Below are 17,333 nucleotides of genomic sequence, written 5' to 3'. Positions count from 1 at the left end.
GATGTCAAAATTTTATTTCAAAATTTCATTATGAAGTGTCCAAAATAATTATTAAATGTCATGTCGCCACGCCATTCTTCTTTAAGATCCTAATTTTACGCTTCATTTTCCGAAAGTTACATTTAGCAAACAAAATTCACACATAACCCAGAAACTAAGTGGTAGATTTTGCTAAAATGTTGCACACTTGCTTAACTTTGTACAAGCTTTATTTCATTGTCAGGAAAATCTTTACAGCTAGTGTATTTTTCAATTAACACAATATTTATAGTTCCAGAGAAAAACAAACTTTGGAAAATTATTTTGAAAAATCTGAGGTGTTCGGATAAAGGGGGTTAAGTCATTTTTTGTGCAGGTGGAATTTTGTTCCCCAGATGAACACACAAGTTAAATTATACAAGTGAGTGTGCAAAATAGAAAACAATACTAGCATTTGATATGTTTTATTTGTGTAGAAAATTATTTGCAATAAGGGTTCGAAGTTTAATTTTCATTTATTTCCGAAGTCAGTTTTAGTATTTAACTCCCTTTACCCAAACAACACAGAAATAATGTAGGCCTAAGCTAACTCAATCGTCATAGAAAAAATCGTGACAAACAGTTATACAAGGTGGAAGTGAAATAATCCTGCAGATTGAAAGGAACGATAGGATACACTTAAATGAATAGAAAACCTATATTACGTTTTGCGATTAAATGCACGGTTAATTAAAAAATTAAGTTGGAAGTTACAGCAGTCTGGCAACATCGCCGCTAACACAGTCCTCTTTCTTCTCGTAGTACGGATGCAAGAGGTCAATGAACTCCGTACGTGAACTACCTCCGCCACTGGCTATAACGTTACAATCTGGTTGCATGGTTCAGTGGCTTGAAATGAGTTGTTTTTAAATTAAATACACACGAAAAGTTTCACGCTTTTGAAATATGCTAGAGACATAAATGATTCTTTATTAGATTTTCTATCGATGTGGACAAGTATTACGATTCTAGTAGCAATAGTTAGAATAAGAGGGTGTTAAACATTTGGGGGAAAAACCTGATAAAACTATGAACTTTCCACTAGTATGGTATTACATATTATCTTTCCATTGGTGTTATTTTCATGCAACTCAGATTCATAAAACGTGAATTATATGTGTTCGAAACCGGAAGGTCTTTAGTAGGAGTTCACACTTGTGGAGTAACGGTTAGCGCGTCTGGCCGCGAAGCCAGATGGCCCGGGTTCGATTCCCGGTCTGGGCAAGTTACCTGGTTGAGGTTTTTCCGGGGTTTTCACTCAACCCATTATGAGCAAATGCTGGGTAACTTTCGGTGTTGGACCCCGGACTAATTTCACCGGAATTATCACCTCCATCTCATTCAGACGCTAAATAACCTAAGATGTCGATAAAGCTCGTAAAGTAACCTACTAAAATAAAAAAAATCTTTAGTAGGAGTCCTGTATATTCATAAAATCGCCATGCCTTTTGTTTTTACTCCAAATAACTTCTAACTGTACCTAGGGTACCGGTAAATTTTTACGAAATGTAATTCGAATATCTTGATTGAGTCTTTTATAATTCGGTATTATTAAACAACCCATGAGTCCAACCTTCTTACTCAGTGAAGTTCATACTATACTCATATGTATACGAGGGAAGGAGTCTTTTCACCCAGACCTCGGTTTGTTAAAATGTAATGTGGAACGAATGCTTGTTGAACGTTGTTTGAGCAGAAGCTATTGATAAAAATGTAGCTCCTGATAATTAGGTGGATTAAGCCAACTTTTGGGTGTTAGCACACATCATCAATCTCGTTTGTTTACATGCGGCCATTAGCCCCTCTGAATTGTCGGCTCAGAGATACAAACGTATTGATTTTGCGATGTTCAGATGGCGAGGCGAGGTGGGGAGGGGCAGAGCAAAGCAAAGCGCAAGTGCATGCACGTATTTTGACAATCTGAACACCACACGGCTTCATTGCTTAAGGAAATTACAAAACTCGATATAATACTGGTATGACTGCCACCATACTCAAGCCTTGAGCCAACTCTTTGAATACATGTAAGTGCTCAAGAGATATAATATGCTGCGCAAGGCAATTATGATGAAAAAGTGATGTTTTATTTAATCGCTTTATCCGTAATGTGCACGAGAAATAATACAGGGCGAATCTAAATTCAAGCGACAAATTGTGTTGACTGATAGGAGACATAATTCATCAGCTCCCCAAAGTATTCTCGTTTCTTCCTTCTACATACACTTTTTGCCTCTTTCCTTTTTCCTTTATAGACATCTGCACTAGCCCTTGTCTTCTTTCTGAGCCAATTTAACCTTGCAATATTCCTTTCTCCAATTTTAATTTTGCATACCTCAGAGGGGATAAAAGAGAGATTGAAAGAAGGGAATAGATGTTATTGGGCACTTCTCCAATTAATGAGATCTAGACACCTTTCGAAGGCAGGGAAAATAAAGATATATAGAACTGTGTTGAGACCAATTCTCGCCTATGCATCGGAAACCTGGCATATGCTTAAGGAAGACGAAAATAGAATCGCTACTTGGGAGAGAAAAATTTTAAGAAGAATATATGGACCAAAGTTAGTAAACGGAGAATGGAGATTGCGATACAATAGCGAGTTGTATGAGTTGTATGCTAAACCTTCAATATTGGGGGAAATAAAAAGCTCAAGATTAAAATGGCTGGGCCATGTGGAAAGAAGAGAAGAGCTCATTACTACACAGGATATATAGAGGAAATCCAGGAGGAAGAAGACGCACAGGGAGACCTAGAAATACATGGATGAAAGATGTAGAGGAGGATATGAAGGAGCTGGGGATCCGAACGTGGAGGAGGCGTGCCCGGGACAGGAATGATTGGGCTTCACTTGTTAGGCAGGCTTTAGTCCTACAAGGGCTGTAATGCCACAGATGATGATGATGATGATGATGATGATGATAGGAGACATAATTTGAAGTAATAAGAGCTAATAAATCACATGCTGGAGATAATTTGTTTCTTAGCAACAAGACAGGAATGTATTAGGGAAAGAATTCGATAAGAAAATTGCTTCCTGTCGGACGTATGCGCTCTCACTATATCTCAACTCAGTTCACAACGTAACAAATGTCTATGTAAACAATGCAATGGCTTGGAATTACTTTTCGTGATAGATGAATTGGACGTGATGGTCCAGTATTCTGGCCTGCTAGATCACCTGATCTAAGCCCTTCAGGCTTTTTTTTTTCGTACTCCAGTTGCTTCAGCCGAAGACCGTGCGGTACGAGTCGTTGCTGCAGTCCATGAGTTATAAGTAGATATCGGATTTTTAGGCACTAAAAATTGCAGTTTTATGCGCCTAAAATAAGCTCAAAATTGGTAAAATTAGGCTCTATTTAATGAAAATAGGCATTTTAGGCACATCAAGGTATCATACTTATTTATTTCTCTGAAATTTTTAGTTATACACTAAAATACGCACAAAAAAGTATGTTTAAACATTGAAAAAGAATACTATATTATATTTATAAACAGAGCTGCACAAATTTAATATATTGAAACTAATGAAATAATGATTATTGATATCAAGATTACTCATTTTAAGTTATTGAAATTCAGTTCCATGCTTAGACTTTATTATAATTATCTGCACAGTACACCACCAGATTTTTTTCTAAATTCTCCACAGTTAACCTTTGCCTTTTGTCACTGAGAATCATTTTGAAAGCAGAAAAACTTCTTTCAACCGAAACTGATGTGAGAGGCGCAAATTTTAAATTAGGTACAATAGAAACATCAATACTTACTGGAACATTTACACTTTCCCCCGATATCACTCTTGATACTTTTTCCAACAATGAAAATCCTACATTCTTATTTAATACGTTGTCCCACTTATTTTTAACTTTTTTCCCAGTTTCGCCCAAAGCAGAATGTATGTTCACTTGAGCTTCCTTTACTATTGTTATTTGGCTACAAAGAGATTGTTTTTCACGTTCTAATTGTTCAATGCTTGCAGGTATGAAAGAAAAGTTTGATGTTATGTAGGCAATATCGTTTTTCACTCGTGAGTCATTCAGACAATCTTTCACTGCTTTCACACACTCTGCACTATCAGTTTCAGGTAATTTATCAATAACTGTGACCACTTCTTTAAAATACTTAGAATAATACACCACTGACTGAATCCAGGTTCCCCATCGTGTAACAACCGGCTGAGATGGGAGTGGGATATCTGGAAAGTTCTCTCTGAATATTGAAATCCTGGATGGGGCTTTACAAAAACTTTTTTTGTGTTAGAAATAAACGAATTGACAAGAGGAAATTCATTCCGGATTGTTTCAGAAACCCTGTGAAGGCCATGTGCTAGACAGGTTACATGCGTGAGGTTAGGATAAAATGTTTTAAGAAGTGGAGCTGCAGCAACCATGTATGAGGCAGCATCAGTACAAAACAACAGAACTTTAGAATCGTCTATATTACCTGAGTATAAAGACTGTAGGCCTTTATTTACAAAATAAGCAATGGCTTGGCTATTCACTTTCGAAAGTTCCTTAACACATACGAGGTGTGGAATCGAAGGTCCATCAGGACTAAGTTTTCCTACTACCATATTTGCTATATATCTATTCATAGGATCTGAGGTTTCATCCACAGAGACCCATATGTAAGAATCACCTATATCCTCCCGAATGGAAGCTAAAGTTTCATTCTATATTCTGTCTAAGTAATTTTTTCTTAGGATCGACTCAGATGGGATATTTTGTTTGCAGTATATTTGTAAAAACTGTCTTAAAACCGGATTTTCAATTGCATTCCAGGGAATGTTAGCAGCAACAAACGCTCTGGTTAAATCAGCATAGAAATTGCTGCTGAGATTGGATGAAGTAGGCTGTGTTAGTAAAGTTTGTTGCAGTTGATTTTTCTGCTGAGCTTTAACCTTATGAGCCGCTCCTTGCACATGCTGCTTTAGGTGGCACTTCTTTTCTTGCGAAATCTAAAAATGTAAAGTAAACTGAATTAAAATAAAATCCTAATTGTTGTATTGCCGTATTTCTATCACAAAGTTAGTGGGTTCGAACAATCAAAATTTTAATGACCTGTAAATACTTTAACTATCGGAATTTAAAAGGTTAAAGTGTAGTGGTCTTAAAAAGAATTATACCTCAGGATAGCTCAGTCAATGTATAAATATTATAGGCCTACTCATTAAAATTAATAGAATTTATATATTTCAACTATTGTTACATACCTGTTTGCTACAAATCTTGCAGAATATTATTTTTCCATCATAAGTGAATTCTGAATATTCTGTTAGCCATTGCCGGATCAATGTAGATTTTTGCACTTATATTTTTCGGCATTATCGCGTTAAACTTCACAGGAAAACGTCCTACCGCTCAAAACTTCTCAACACAAATAAGGTGAGGGAAAGAGCAACTGTTAACGAGCATTCAAATGAACTGTTGTTATTGAGATTCAATTGGACAAAAATACAAAGTTCCACTTATTGTTGCATTTCCTGGTAGTGTTAACACTAGGAGGGCCATTCTTTTAAATATTTTGTAACGGTTTACCCTACTAATTCGCAGTTTTACGACTTTTCATAAATATTTCAAAAACACTCTTTCTCCAAAAATTGTGATTTTATGACACTCTGAAGGGCAGTACAGCTGATCGGTTTCAGACCGAAAACAGTCATTTTTATAGTATAGTATATCTCTGAATCGGTAGCAGCACATGCTGTGATTGTTGCCTGCTTCAAAACTAAGGTTGGTTCTTTGTCGACATTTATGCCTCCAAACATGTTAAATTCGGTGAAATCTATTGCGAGTGTCGTGAGATTCAAAACATTTTGTTTCCTTTATCAATGGTTTCATGGCCGGTGTGAAGCAAACTTTCCACTTTTTAAATTCCTTAAATTTCGCAGTGAATGCATGTATAAATTATAAAAAGTAAGAGTAAAATGCGAAACTTTACAGTGAGTTAGGCATTTTTAGGCGAATATTAACAAATTAGGCTCTAATAACCGTTTTAGGGCATTTTAGGGCACTATAAAACTCTTTGAATACCTTTCAATTTCCATGAAACACAAATATTAATAATTATTTTTACTTTTCTCCTAAAGAAACAAAATAGGCATTTGCCCTAGAATCCGATGTCTGGTTATAAGAAATTCCTGTTATGTTTGCGAGGGTCAGGCGGAGTCTGATTTGAATCAGGAAGATCATACTTTGAACAATAATTTCATTTTTGTTACATGATTGTACATTTACGTTCATATGTTAATTTTTGATTTTTGTATGTACTGTTGCAGTATTAATTTGTTTTTTTGTTAACTAATCATGGTTTCAATTGTTATTAGAAGAGAAAAATTCACTCCGGCGACGGGGATCAAACCCGAGTTCTAGGTTCTACTTAGCCTACCAAGCGCTCCAACCACTGAGCTACGCCGAAGTTCAATCCACAGCACCGGATCCCTCTTCTCTAGTGTTTTTCCCTTTGTGGCTTACTCCATGTTCGACATATATGTTGACACAACTGTCATTATACAAGGAGCGCACTCAACTGAGTGACTTCGTGGCCGGGATTCCACAGTATATGCACTATTGAGCGAATAATCTACGAAAAGATTAATTTTTATTAATTCGACCCGGTACTGTGGATTGAACTTCGGTGTAGCTCAGTGGTTAGAGCGCTTGGTACCTAGAACCAAGGACCCGGATTCGATTCCCGGCGCCGGAGCGAATTTTTCTCCTCTAATAACAATTGTTACCATAACAGATAAATTCTGTAGGACCAAAAATTAATCCTTACGTATAATCACGGTTTGTCAAAATAATAAATTACAGTTGAGTTAAAGTGATGTGAGAAAGCATAAATTGTTTTAAAATAAAAGTAATTAATACTCTGTATCTTGTAAACAACTGGCTTCCCATCTCTGTTTAATTGGGTGTTCTCTACAACTTCTGGAAGTTTGTCGGTTGAATTTAGATTCACTCTGTATATGATTTCTCTAATAATATGTACGACTTGTGATTATATAACATATACAGTGGTAAAAATGTGTAGAACATGATTTGAGGATTGATAGAGTACTGCAAAACAAGACATTTATGGGTATTAAAATAAAGCTACAAAAAATGGCACAATTCTGTTCTGGCACATGGAAAAAAGTCAAGTATAATAATGGAGAAGACAAACAGCAGACAGAAAGTATTATACAGCCAATCAGCAATATGATATTATATGATATATATTTCTTCACAGCACTTCTTTACACGTAATGGTGTACCTCACATTTCTGTATCCGGTGCCACCATTAACATATTATTACAATAACACATTATTTGCAGTACACTTCTACACACATACTCCCAATTCCGCTATGCACGTTTTTTTATTACTTGGTCAATCTCCCCTTCAGTATTTCCCTACATTTCATTTGCTATTCTCTACTTGTTCATTAATCCTAATATATCTAATATTATATACTCCTTTCACACCCCCCTTTTCCTCTAACTACTATTCACTAAAATCTCAATTTCAATTTTTCTCTATAAATTATCATACTGAATTATTTGCCTATTTGTTCTTTGACCTTTTATTCAATTACTGTTCCCGCATTCAAATGTTAGTGCTAATTTTATGCTGACACTTGTTCATTTCTCTAAACCCTTTCTCACTATTTTCACTCATTCCTATTTGCGCTCACTTTCACTTTCACACTATTCTGCTTACACCTAATCCATTGTCACTATTCTCGCTTCCTGTAATTACTTATATTTTGTTTTACACATCTGCTTATACACTTTCTCTCTCCCCTATACTTCTCGATCTTTACCAGTTTCACTATACTTGCACTTTTTGATCATATCCCCACTTTTTTTTTACACATATCAAATATCTCTGCTAAATCCTCAACTGTCGCAAATTCTGACCTTTCTTTACTGTTCGTCTCTGCCTTATTTCTGACTTTGTCTTTCTTTCTATTTATTTCTTCTTCTATTCCTCATTTATACAGCCAATCAAAAGTCCCTTCAAAATTTAAAGCGTCATAAATGTTATACTAGCCTAAAATGCCAGGCATTGCCTGGATTTTCTTTCTTGCTTCTATTTTTAAGGAAATTGATTTTAGACATTTCGGACACCTTGGCAACGCAACTACAGAATCGTCTTTAGAGCCTACTAAGCTACAACTTTAAACACTTAAAACAACAAACCTCTCGGACTCACAAGCCAGTTTAGCATTGACTCAATGATCCACAATGAACTGAGACTGTGCTGACATTCATTTCATGTTCATAATATGTGCTCTCATTTACTTCGTTGGGGGTTTCCCAGAGCAGTTGAAGCGCAATTGCTGGATAATTTTCGGGTTGTACTCTGACTCATTTCTCTTCATTTATTTACATGTCATTGCGCGTTGTGTGGCATTGTATGGAGCAGAAACGTGAACATTGCCACGAAGTGAAGTTGAAATGTGGATCTGGAAAAGAATGGAGTGTGCGAAATGGACAGACAGAATAAGAAATGCAGCTGTATTGGAAAAAGTGGGTGAAAAAATAATGATGTTGAAACTGATCAGGAAGAGAAAAAGGAATAAGAAACTGGCTACTGAAAGATACACTAGAACGAATGGTGAATGGGAGAAAAGTTCGGAGCAGAAGAAGATATCAGACTATAGTAAGTTAACATTAAAACACATGGAAGTAGGGAAGATTGGAGAATGCTGGATTTGCAATGAAAGACCTGCCCTTGGAGAGAAAACTATTGGTGAATTAATGTCTCGATTACCATAGCCCGGTTTAAGTTCACGGTGCAGCGTGGTGTACAAGAGCGCGACTGTTCGGCGATAAATATTCACGAACATTCCCCAAACGCCGACTGTCGACGCACGGAAAAACCTGACCTAGAATTGCCTACTCGAAACCTGGGCACGCAGCGAACCTTAGTGTAGTCAGCCGGTGTAGGTGGGAAGGTATCCAGTTCGAAGGTTAGAGCAATAACACTAGAAAAGGAAATCATATTGACTTTGGATACACTAGATTAGCAAAAGTTCACAGTTGTTATAGGGTTGTTGGAATTAAGCTATTTAATTTACTTCCACCGAGTGCAGCAGCCTGTAGTATCGATAAATTTAAGAGTGTATTGAAAAACTTGCTTGTAACCAAAGCATTTTATAATATTAATGAATTTGGAATGGCTGGTAAATTAGATCGAAAAACTGGCTTGTGACCAAAGCATTTTATAATATTAATGAGTTTGAAATGGCTGGTAAATTAGATCTTATATTTTAAAATAATTATGAAGTTTTTAGTTTTATGTCCTACATACACCTATTACAATATTTTGTTTAATGGCTGCTCTCTCTCTCTCTCTCTCTCTCTCTCCCTCTCCCTCTCTCTCTCTCTTAAATATTGTAAATATATGTATGCAGCAGTGCTGGGTCGGAGTACCCCCTCTTGAAATTCAATTCAATCGATTTTACAAATATAATAACTGTATTTTATTACGTACAAGAGATAGCTAATCAATAACTTTCTGGACTGCCCTAAATGTAGGCAACACACAGGACATAGGTAACGGAGAAGTTATCTAGAACCAGTAAAACGCCTGAAATCTATAGACTACTACATGCACCACTTGAAAGGTAGAGAAGTAGTCTGATTATAAGGCGTACTGTATATGGAGAGATTCCAGGAAAATCACAATCCTTCACATGTCTGCACAAAATCACGTATAGAAGCTCAGTTCTTAAATACAATTTGACATTGTTTGATAGATTAACTCAACAGGCATGGAAGCAATGATCTTCAATGACAATTGCATGTATGCTTAACGGTACAATGAATACAAGTGCAATTCGGAAATATATTGATTGCACCTTGTATATGAAAGAGATAAAACTCTATTTTTCTGCCAGGATTCAAACCCAGATCCGCTAAATTTATATTGGGAAACACTACCACTTAGGTCACAGCGAAGGACTTCATTATAACTTGTAACGTGTAGGGGAGAAATTAACTTCCCCTAGGCCGTAGGGTTAATTCAAGACTAGATACCGCGTTGGAGTATTTATTCAAAATTATGAGACAAGAGAAATCCCAGATAATCCCGCAGAGTCCGGCGTGGGCGGCAAGTTGCCACAGGCTACTTTCAACATTCACTTCACATTGTGTGTCCAATAATCTCGGGATTCATCCGGAGTTCTGTAAAAATGCCGCACAACATGAGACAAGAAATAAATGTCATTTGAATTTTTATACCCAAACTTTTTCTAATCAAAATTTCCATAAAAGCTGTTTGCAATCATTTTATAGAGTCTAATAATGTTTAGAATTAATGATCGCTATTTGATACACTGATAAGTAGACTTCGAAGTTGAGGCACATAAACTCTGAAGTTACGTGTACACAGGATAAAGCAGTGCTTACAGAGCAGCTGGCGATGTAATCCCCTTCCACACATACCATGTCGGTTGGAGATTTTGCTATATAGGCCGAGCAAATAAATAAACTTTTGCCTGAGGAACAAATGTAAATATTATGTTGGCCAGAATACAATGTATTATCGTATCTCAGGTGTAGAAAGACCAACATAGTTACAAAATAATGTTAGCTATTTTGTGTAAAAATAAAAAAATATATATATCATATAAGCACATAATTCGTACAATTTGCAATTTAAATCACTTTTCTCACTTCGTTGGATGCGTATGTCTTTTTGTACAATCCAGGGGATGACATTTTATCATTTTTTGAGTAGTTATATGATAAATGAATTAGTTTTTGTGGTATATCTCTTCAGTAATAACAAGTATGTAAGACAATGTTATTGGCATTAATCTAAATAATGTTTATATAATTTTTTTAAACAAAAAGGCACATTTATAAATTTAAAATTATAAAATTATTTTGAAAATAGTAATCTGAAAACTCTATTGTAAAACAGTGATTCCAATAATGATTGACAATTACATATTATTCTCATAATTTGTTATGAAAACAGTAAATCTGAGGACAAAGTTGAAAATTTCAAATTACACCGAAACTATAAAGTCTCATAAAATTCGAAAATTTTAAACGTAACTACTTTCAAACTGCAGTATCACGAGAGTTTATGTTGGAGTCTGAACAGGTTGGTAGTTCTAATTCTTGAACGTAGTGGTGATGATGATAGAGTTATCTCCGAGAATTAATCACAATGTTATCAGTAAAAGAGATATCAGATCTTAAAGGAAAGAGAAAAGCAAAAGTGTCTCTCCCATGCAGACATTCCATGCTTCATGACGGAAGCATTCATATTACAAACTATTATTATCTATACATTATCAATCACAATTTTTCATCACACATTTTGAACGTTAATACATTCAACATACAGTATACATTTATAACAAATTAAGCGACTTCTTCCGTCAGGGACAACACTAATCAGTACTGATCCAGAGGATCCTGGTGTTCCCTTTGGGTTAGGTATTTGTGGGTTATGCTGTTCAATGCTTGTGTCCGAATAGATCTATATAAAGATAACATTTTCTCAGGTCTACAAAGAATTATACAAAGCAGTACTGTTTTGAAAAGTATTATTATCAGAACATACAATATTTGTAATTAAAAGAAACGACATAAATAAAATAATTGCAAAGTGTACATCACAGAAATAAACTTATCTTAAAATAATAGCATTACTTTTGATTTATCTAGAGAAAATCAAAACTCGAGTGGGATTTAATTGACTATGACACGATTAGAAGAAAGTATATGAAGGTTAGAAGAAATAAAGTACCCACTTTAATACAATAAAATATTAATTTATTTACGAAAATACTAAACTGTCTTCAACTGTATTATTGTACCATTTCATTATTACAAATATTACGCTAGATGGCAGTAGTGTGTTATGATGAGATGTTCTGTTGTTACAAGTTTTCCCAACTATACAATCTCCATTGAACTCTATGGACGATCACTAGTCAAGAAGACTTTGTTGATTCAGTTTCATTTTTATTAAAACAGTTGAATTCCACTTCAATTATCAATACATATTAAACAATCTCTGATACGTTACTTTCCATAATCTCATACAGCAGAAGCTATAACATAACCTAAATAATATAAACAAGATAATTCTAGAAAAGTTTTAATTAAGGATGATGAAATAAACATGAATCATTTTAAAAGATCAATTATTGAAAGTACAGTGCTGGCAAACAAAGAAACAAATGCTATGGAGGTGATAAAAACAAACATATGCTAGGGAGGTGATAAAAATTGTAGTATAAGCAGCCATGACTGGTTGAAACTGTCGTTCCATACCGTTTTATTGGTCAAAAGTAGTACGACGTAGTAAAAGTGTAATAGTCATTTCAAGTTCTTTTTTCATTAATATTTTATTTAGGAATACAAAGTATGAATATATATATATTGTTTAAAGTTACCTTGTTGACTAGTTCGGCCTGAAGGCCATATATAAAGTATATAATAAATTAATAGAAAATAGTGAGAATTTATTGAATATCGTCGTTGTTCTTGCAATAACTCCTATGTGACATATTTATCGATTTTCAGATTTTTGCTCTATTAAATTACTTAAATAGTGATACAGCAAATAATAAAATATCCTATATGTAATTATATTTCTTTGTTTCTAAAATGTAAGAATTCATAGTCTCCTATGTACGGCTGCCATAGGATGAATAAATTGTTTTTTCTTTCTACTGAAAACTTTTATATTTTGCACATAGGAGGTATTGCAGGAACAACAACGATATAAAATTAAAAGTACCAAAATATCTATAATTTTCGATTACATTATGGGTATAATTGTGTGTATGTTAACAATTATTATATTGGTCCACCACTGTGGAATAATGGTTAACATGCCTGACCGTGTAACGAGCGGGCTCGGGTTCAAATCCTGGTTGGGGAAAATTATCTGGTTGAGGTTTTCCCGGGGTTTTCCCTCAACCTATTAAGAGCAAATGCTGGGTAGCTTTTGGCGCTGGACCTTGGACTCATTTCGCTGGCATTATCACATTTCTTCTCATTCAGACGCTAGATAACCTTAGCAGTTGATAATCAACCAATCAAACTCCTGTATCTCCTCATGAGGAGCAGAGGCATTCACAAAGTGCCTCCATCGGCCCTATTTGTAGCCAACTTCTTCACTTCGCTCCATGTTTTCCCCTCCCTAGCAATTTGCTCCAAAACTGTTCTCTTCCATGTATTTTTTGGCCTTCCTCTTGTTCTACTACCCTGGGGGTTCCAATCCAAAGCCATTCTTTCTACTGCTCCATCTTCTTTCCTGATTGTGTGCCCTATCCAATTCCACTTTCGTCTTTTGATTTCTATTGTGATTTCTTTCTGATTTGTTATCTTCCATAGTTCTGAGTTTGTGATTATATCTGGCCATCTAATTTTTAAGATTCTTCGTAAACATCTATTAACAAATGTTTGCAGTTTATTTTGTATAATTTTACTTTTTTTTCCATGTCTCACAGCCATATAATAAGACTGATTTCACATTACTGTTAAAGATTTTAATTTTTGTAGATCTAGATATAATATAAGATTTCCGTATTGGGTACAGCTGGACAAATGCACTATTTCCATTTTTATTCGGTTTTTTACATCCTCAAAGGCTCCACCATCCTTGTCAATTATACTACCCAAATATTTAAATTCTTGAACAGTATCAGTGGTATTATTATTTATTATAACGTTATCTGTCTTTTTACTATTTAATCTCATTTCTTTAGTTTTCTTTGCGTTTATTTTCATATGAGCCCCTTTTATTACTTCTAATAAAGTATTAACTTTATTCTGCATATCACCAAAACTATGGGAGAGCAAAGATATATCAGCAAAATCCAGATCTTCCAAGGTATCGTTTAATCCCCATCTTATACCTCTTCTAGCATTGCCAACAGACCTTTCCATAATATCATTCATAATAATCAGAAATATGATCGGAGAAAGAATGCAACCCTGTTTCACTCCGCATGTAGTTGTTACATTTTCTGACAGCATACCTTTGTGTATGACATTACAAGTATAGTTTTCATAAATAAGTTTAATTAGCTTACAGATTTGTTCTGGTATACCAAATTTTGTCATTGTTCTCCATATATAATCTCCAATATGCCCCACTTCGATTACTGTGATATTACTGACCTAAGCGTTACTTCGGCGCAGAGACTACTACGTGTTCATAATATGTGCGTCCGTTTCGTCTGCAATATTCGCCGGGCTGATCACGTAACACCATCCCTCGAAATGTTGTCCTGGCTCCGTCTAGAAGTTCGTAGGAAAATCCCTGTCTTTCCCTTCTCTTTCACATATTGCATTTCTCCACTCCTGTCTATCTTGCGTCTCGTTTTCAAAATTTATCCACCCATCATAACCTAGACACACGATCACAACACTTCTCAATATTATCCATTCCCTCCCACCGAACATCCTCATATTCATCTTCTTTCACTGTGGCTGTTCCTCGACTTTGGAATTCCCTACCGAGTAATGTCAGGGACTGTCAGACATCAAACCAATTTAAGAATAGGCTAACGAAATATTTTTCTAACAATTCTTGTTAACAATAATAGCTGTTTCAGGTTTCTCAATGTTTAATGGTTATATATCACAGATAAATATCTAAATTATCTCATTATTATTATTAATATTATTATTATTATTATTATTATTATTATTATAACTATTTCTTACCAATGTTTATTATTGTCACACTAACATTAGTTATCAAGTTTTCATTATTTACTTTCATGTTGTTTTATGATCTAGATATTAATGTAATAACTATGTAAGCAATTGTATTCAATTAGAATTAGAGTCTGGCTGGGCGGAAGAGAAGGCCTACTGGCCTTAGCTCGCCCAGATTAAATAAATAAATAAATAAATTATAATTATTATTATTATTATTATTATTATTATTATTATTATTATATAATCTCTATTAAGCGAGTCAAACGCTTTTTCAAAATCGATAAATAGTAAATATAAGGTACTTTTCCATTCATTGCAGTGTTCACAGATTATTCTTAAGGTATTAATTTGATCAAAACATGATCTGCAGTTGATAAACCGTCGTAAAATAATCAATTAAAAACAATTACACTAGGCCTATTATTATTATTATTATTATTATTATTATTATTATTATTATTATTCGCCAATTTTACGATAATTTTAACTGCAGTGTAAATCTATGCTGGTGTATCTGTAGCCTACGATAAAATAATGTACATGGTTATGACGGCCATTCTCACACATTCCATTACTGAGAAATAAAGGTGGTTTTACAGGGTTTCTTCACGTACCTATATGGGACCAGCATCCTGTTCCTGCTGTACGTGTTCTGCTTCCTGCTACAAGAGAGTGCTTGCTGTACGGGTGGAGACGCCACTCCTACTGCTCCTCGCCCCCCGCCACCACCTCCCCCAGAAAAGAAGAAGACCAAAGAGAAAGAAAAAGAGAAGGAAAAGGAGAAAGAAAAAGAGAAAGAGAAGAAGGCAGGTGCTCAACCACAACAGCAGAAGGAACAGCAGGGCCAGGGCCAGCAGGCGGCACGCAACAAGGGAAGCGTGTTCCAGGTAGGGTTCCCAGCACCAGGGTTCAGACAGGGGGGACCGCAATGTGTGTGTCGTTGGTCATGCATCTGGGGGTACCTCTCATGATTGTGTACCTTCAGCAGTTCCAATATGGCATTTCGTCTTAAAACAGCTAAATTCTGCACTTTTCGTTCCATAAATGCTTAGCAGTTAACATAAAGCAACTGAAATGTTGATTGATTTATCTAGTTCATTTCTTTTATTTCAAAAGCAGGCAGGAAATTGTGTGAATAATCTTCAAAACAATGAGATAGTGATATAATATGAATGAACGTACTATAAAGATTGTTTCAAAAGTACATTGCAAAATTTCAGAGTTGGATTCCACACATGTAGAGAAAAAAAATGTTACATAATCTTGGGTCCTGAATTGATAATTATTGAAATATGTTAATGCTGCAAATTAATTATATAAAATTAACTTAGTACAGACATGTAGCTAGTCGTCGCTGATAAAGATCAGTTTTGAACGGAATCTGTTAGAACTCGTAGATGGATTGTGGTAGTTTAAACACTAAATAGGTAGGCATGGGCTCACCATTATTTCTCCAAATAGTTGGTCTCTAAATTGAGACGATTCAACAAGGCTCATGACAACAATCACCTACATAATAGCCAAATTGGCTAGTCTCTTATATATGAGACAACTCATCCCGCCTAAGTTATTCCGTGGTTTTCCTAAGGCGTAAGACAAATGTCGGGATGAGCCCTATAAGAAATGGGCCACGGACCTATATGCCCTTCCCCATATATATTCCCCTTTTCTTGCAAACGACGTATGCACTAGTTCAGAACCTATAAATTGTCTATTAAATATACGAGGTCACTCAATTAGTCGCAATTTGAAAGGACAGGGACCTCTCAAAGTGCAGATTTAGATTTCACGGCGCTTCTTCCGACGGCCTTCACATGCCTTGCCATCGAACAACAGATGACAGCGTCTTGCCATCCTAACGGCAAACACCAGCCATCTCCTCCTCGCCCCGTTCCGTGATCACTTGATCAAATCTCAGTCCCCCTCGCGTATGTGGTACCTAAGAGGTTACATCCAATTTCGGCTTCCCCTTCAAAATTTTCTAGAGCTCCTTCAGTGGAGCAGCGTAACTAGGAGTGAGACTAGTGGCCAACAGGCTTGGAGCTCACATATTTAATTTTGTACAGCCCCCAACCCCTTGCAAGGACGCGTTTTGCGTACCTTTAAATTTGTCCTCCCAGTTCTCTTTCGATTTTTTTTTCACCATTATTGCACTCACTAGCAGTCCGACAAGGGATGTACTTCATGCAAGATGGTGCCACTGTCCGTGAACACTTGGATGAATGTTATCCTGATCACTGGATAGGTAGAGGTGGACCAATTGCTTGACCTTCACGCTCACCTGATCTAAACTCGTTGGACTTTTTTGTGTGGGGTAGTTAAAGTCATTGGTATATTCAACTGCTGTGGACAATGAAGCAACACTTCATGCAAGAATTGTGAGGGGTTGTCAATACGTACAACACCAAACATTTTTGAGCGTGTTCGTACCTAAATGAGACGAGCAAAAACTTGCAGTATTGTAGAGGTGGGCATTTGCAACACCTATGAACATGGCGCATCATTTTAAATCTAAACTGGAGCTAGTAACGTACTAACATAAAATACTTGGTTGTCTGATATCTCAATAATTATCAATTTCCGAACCCATGTTTATATAACATTTTTTTAGTGTCTACGTGTGTAGAATCC

At 35.6% G+C, this 17,333-nt stretch overlaps 1 protein-coding gene across 15 annotated transcripts in view; it reads left to right on the top strand.

Annotated features, from left to right (window-relative positions):
* The window catches only part of OtopLa (Otopetrin-like a), a 349,564-nt gene that overhangs the window by 284,767 nt on the left and 47,464 nt on the right, over positions 1-17,333 (top strand). For 10 of the 15 annotated variants that reach the window (XM_069819334.1, XM_069819341.1, XM_069819335.1 and 7 more), the window contains one exon: positions 15,290-15,589. In XM_069819334.1, the coding sequence (XP_069675435.1) occupies positions 15,290-15,589 (300 nt within the window). The remainder of the gene's footprint in view (positions 1-15,289; positions 15,590-17,333) is intronic. The other 5 variants (XM_069819330.1, XM_069819338.1, XM_069819344.1 and 2 more) reach the window with 2 other exon arrangements.

The sequence above is a fragment of the Periplaneta americana genome, chromosome 2 (genome assembly GCF_040183065.1).
Source record: "Periplaneta americana isolate PAMFEO1 chromosome 2, P.americana_PAMFEO1_priV1, whole genome shotgun sequence".
Lineage (NCBI taxonomy): Eukaryota > Metazoa > Arthropoda > Insecta > Blattodea > Blattidae > Periplaneta > Periplaneta americana.
The sequence above is the reverse complement of the archived record's forward strand: the minus strand, read 5'-3'. Positions and strand labels throughout refer to the sequence as shown.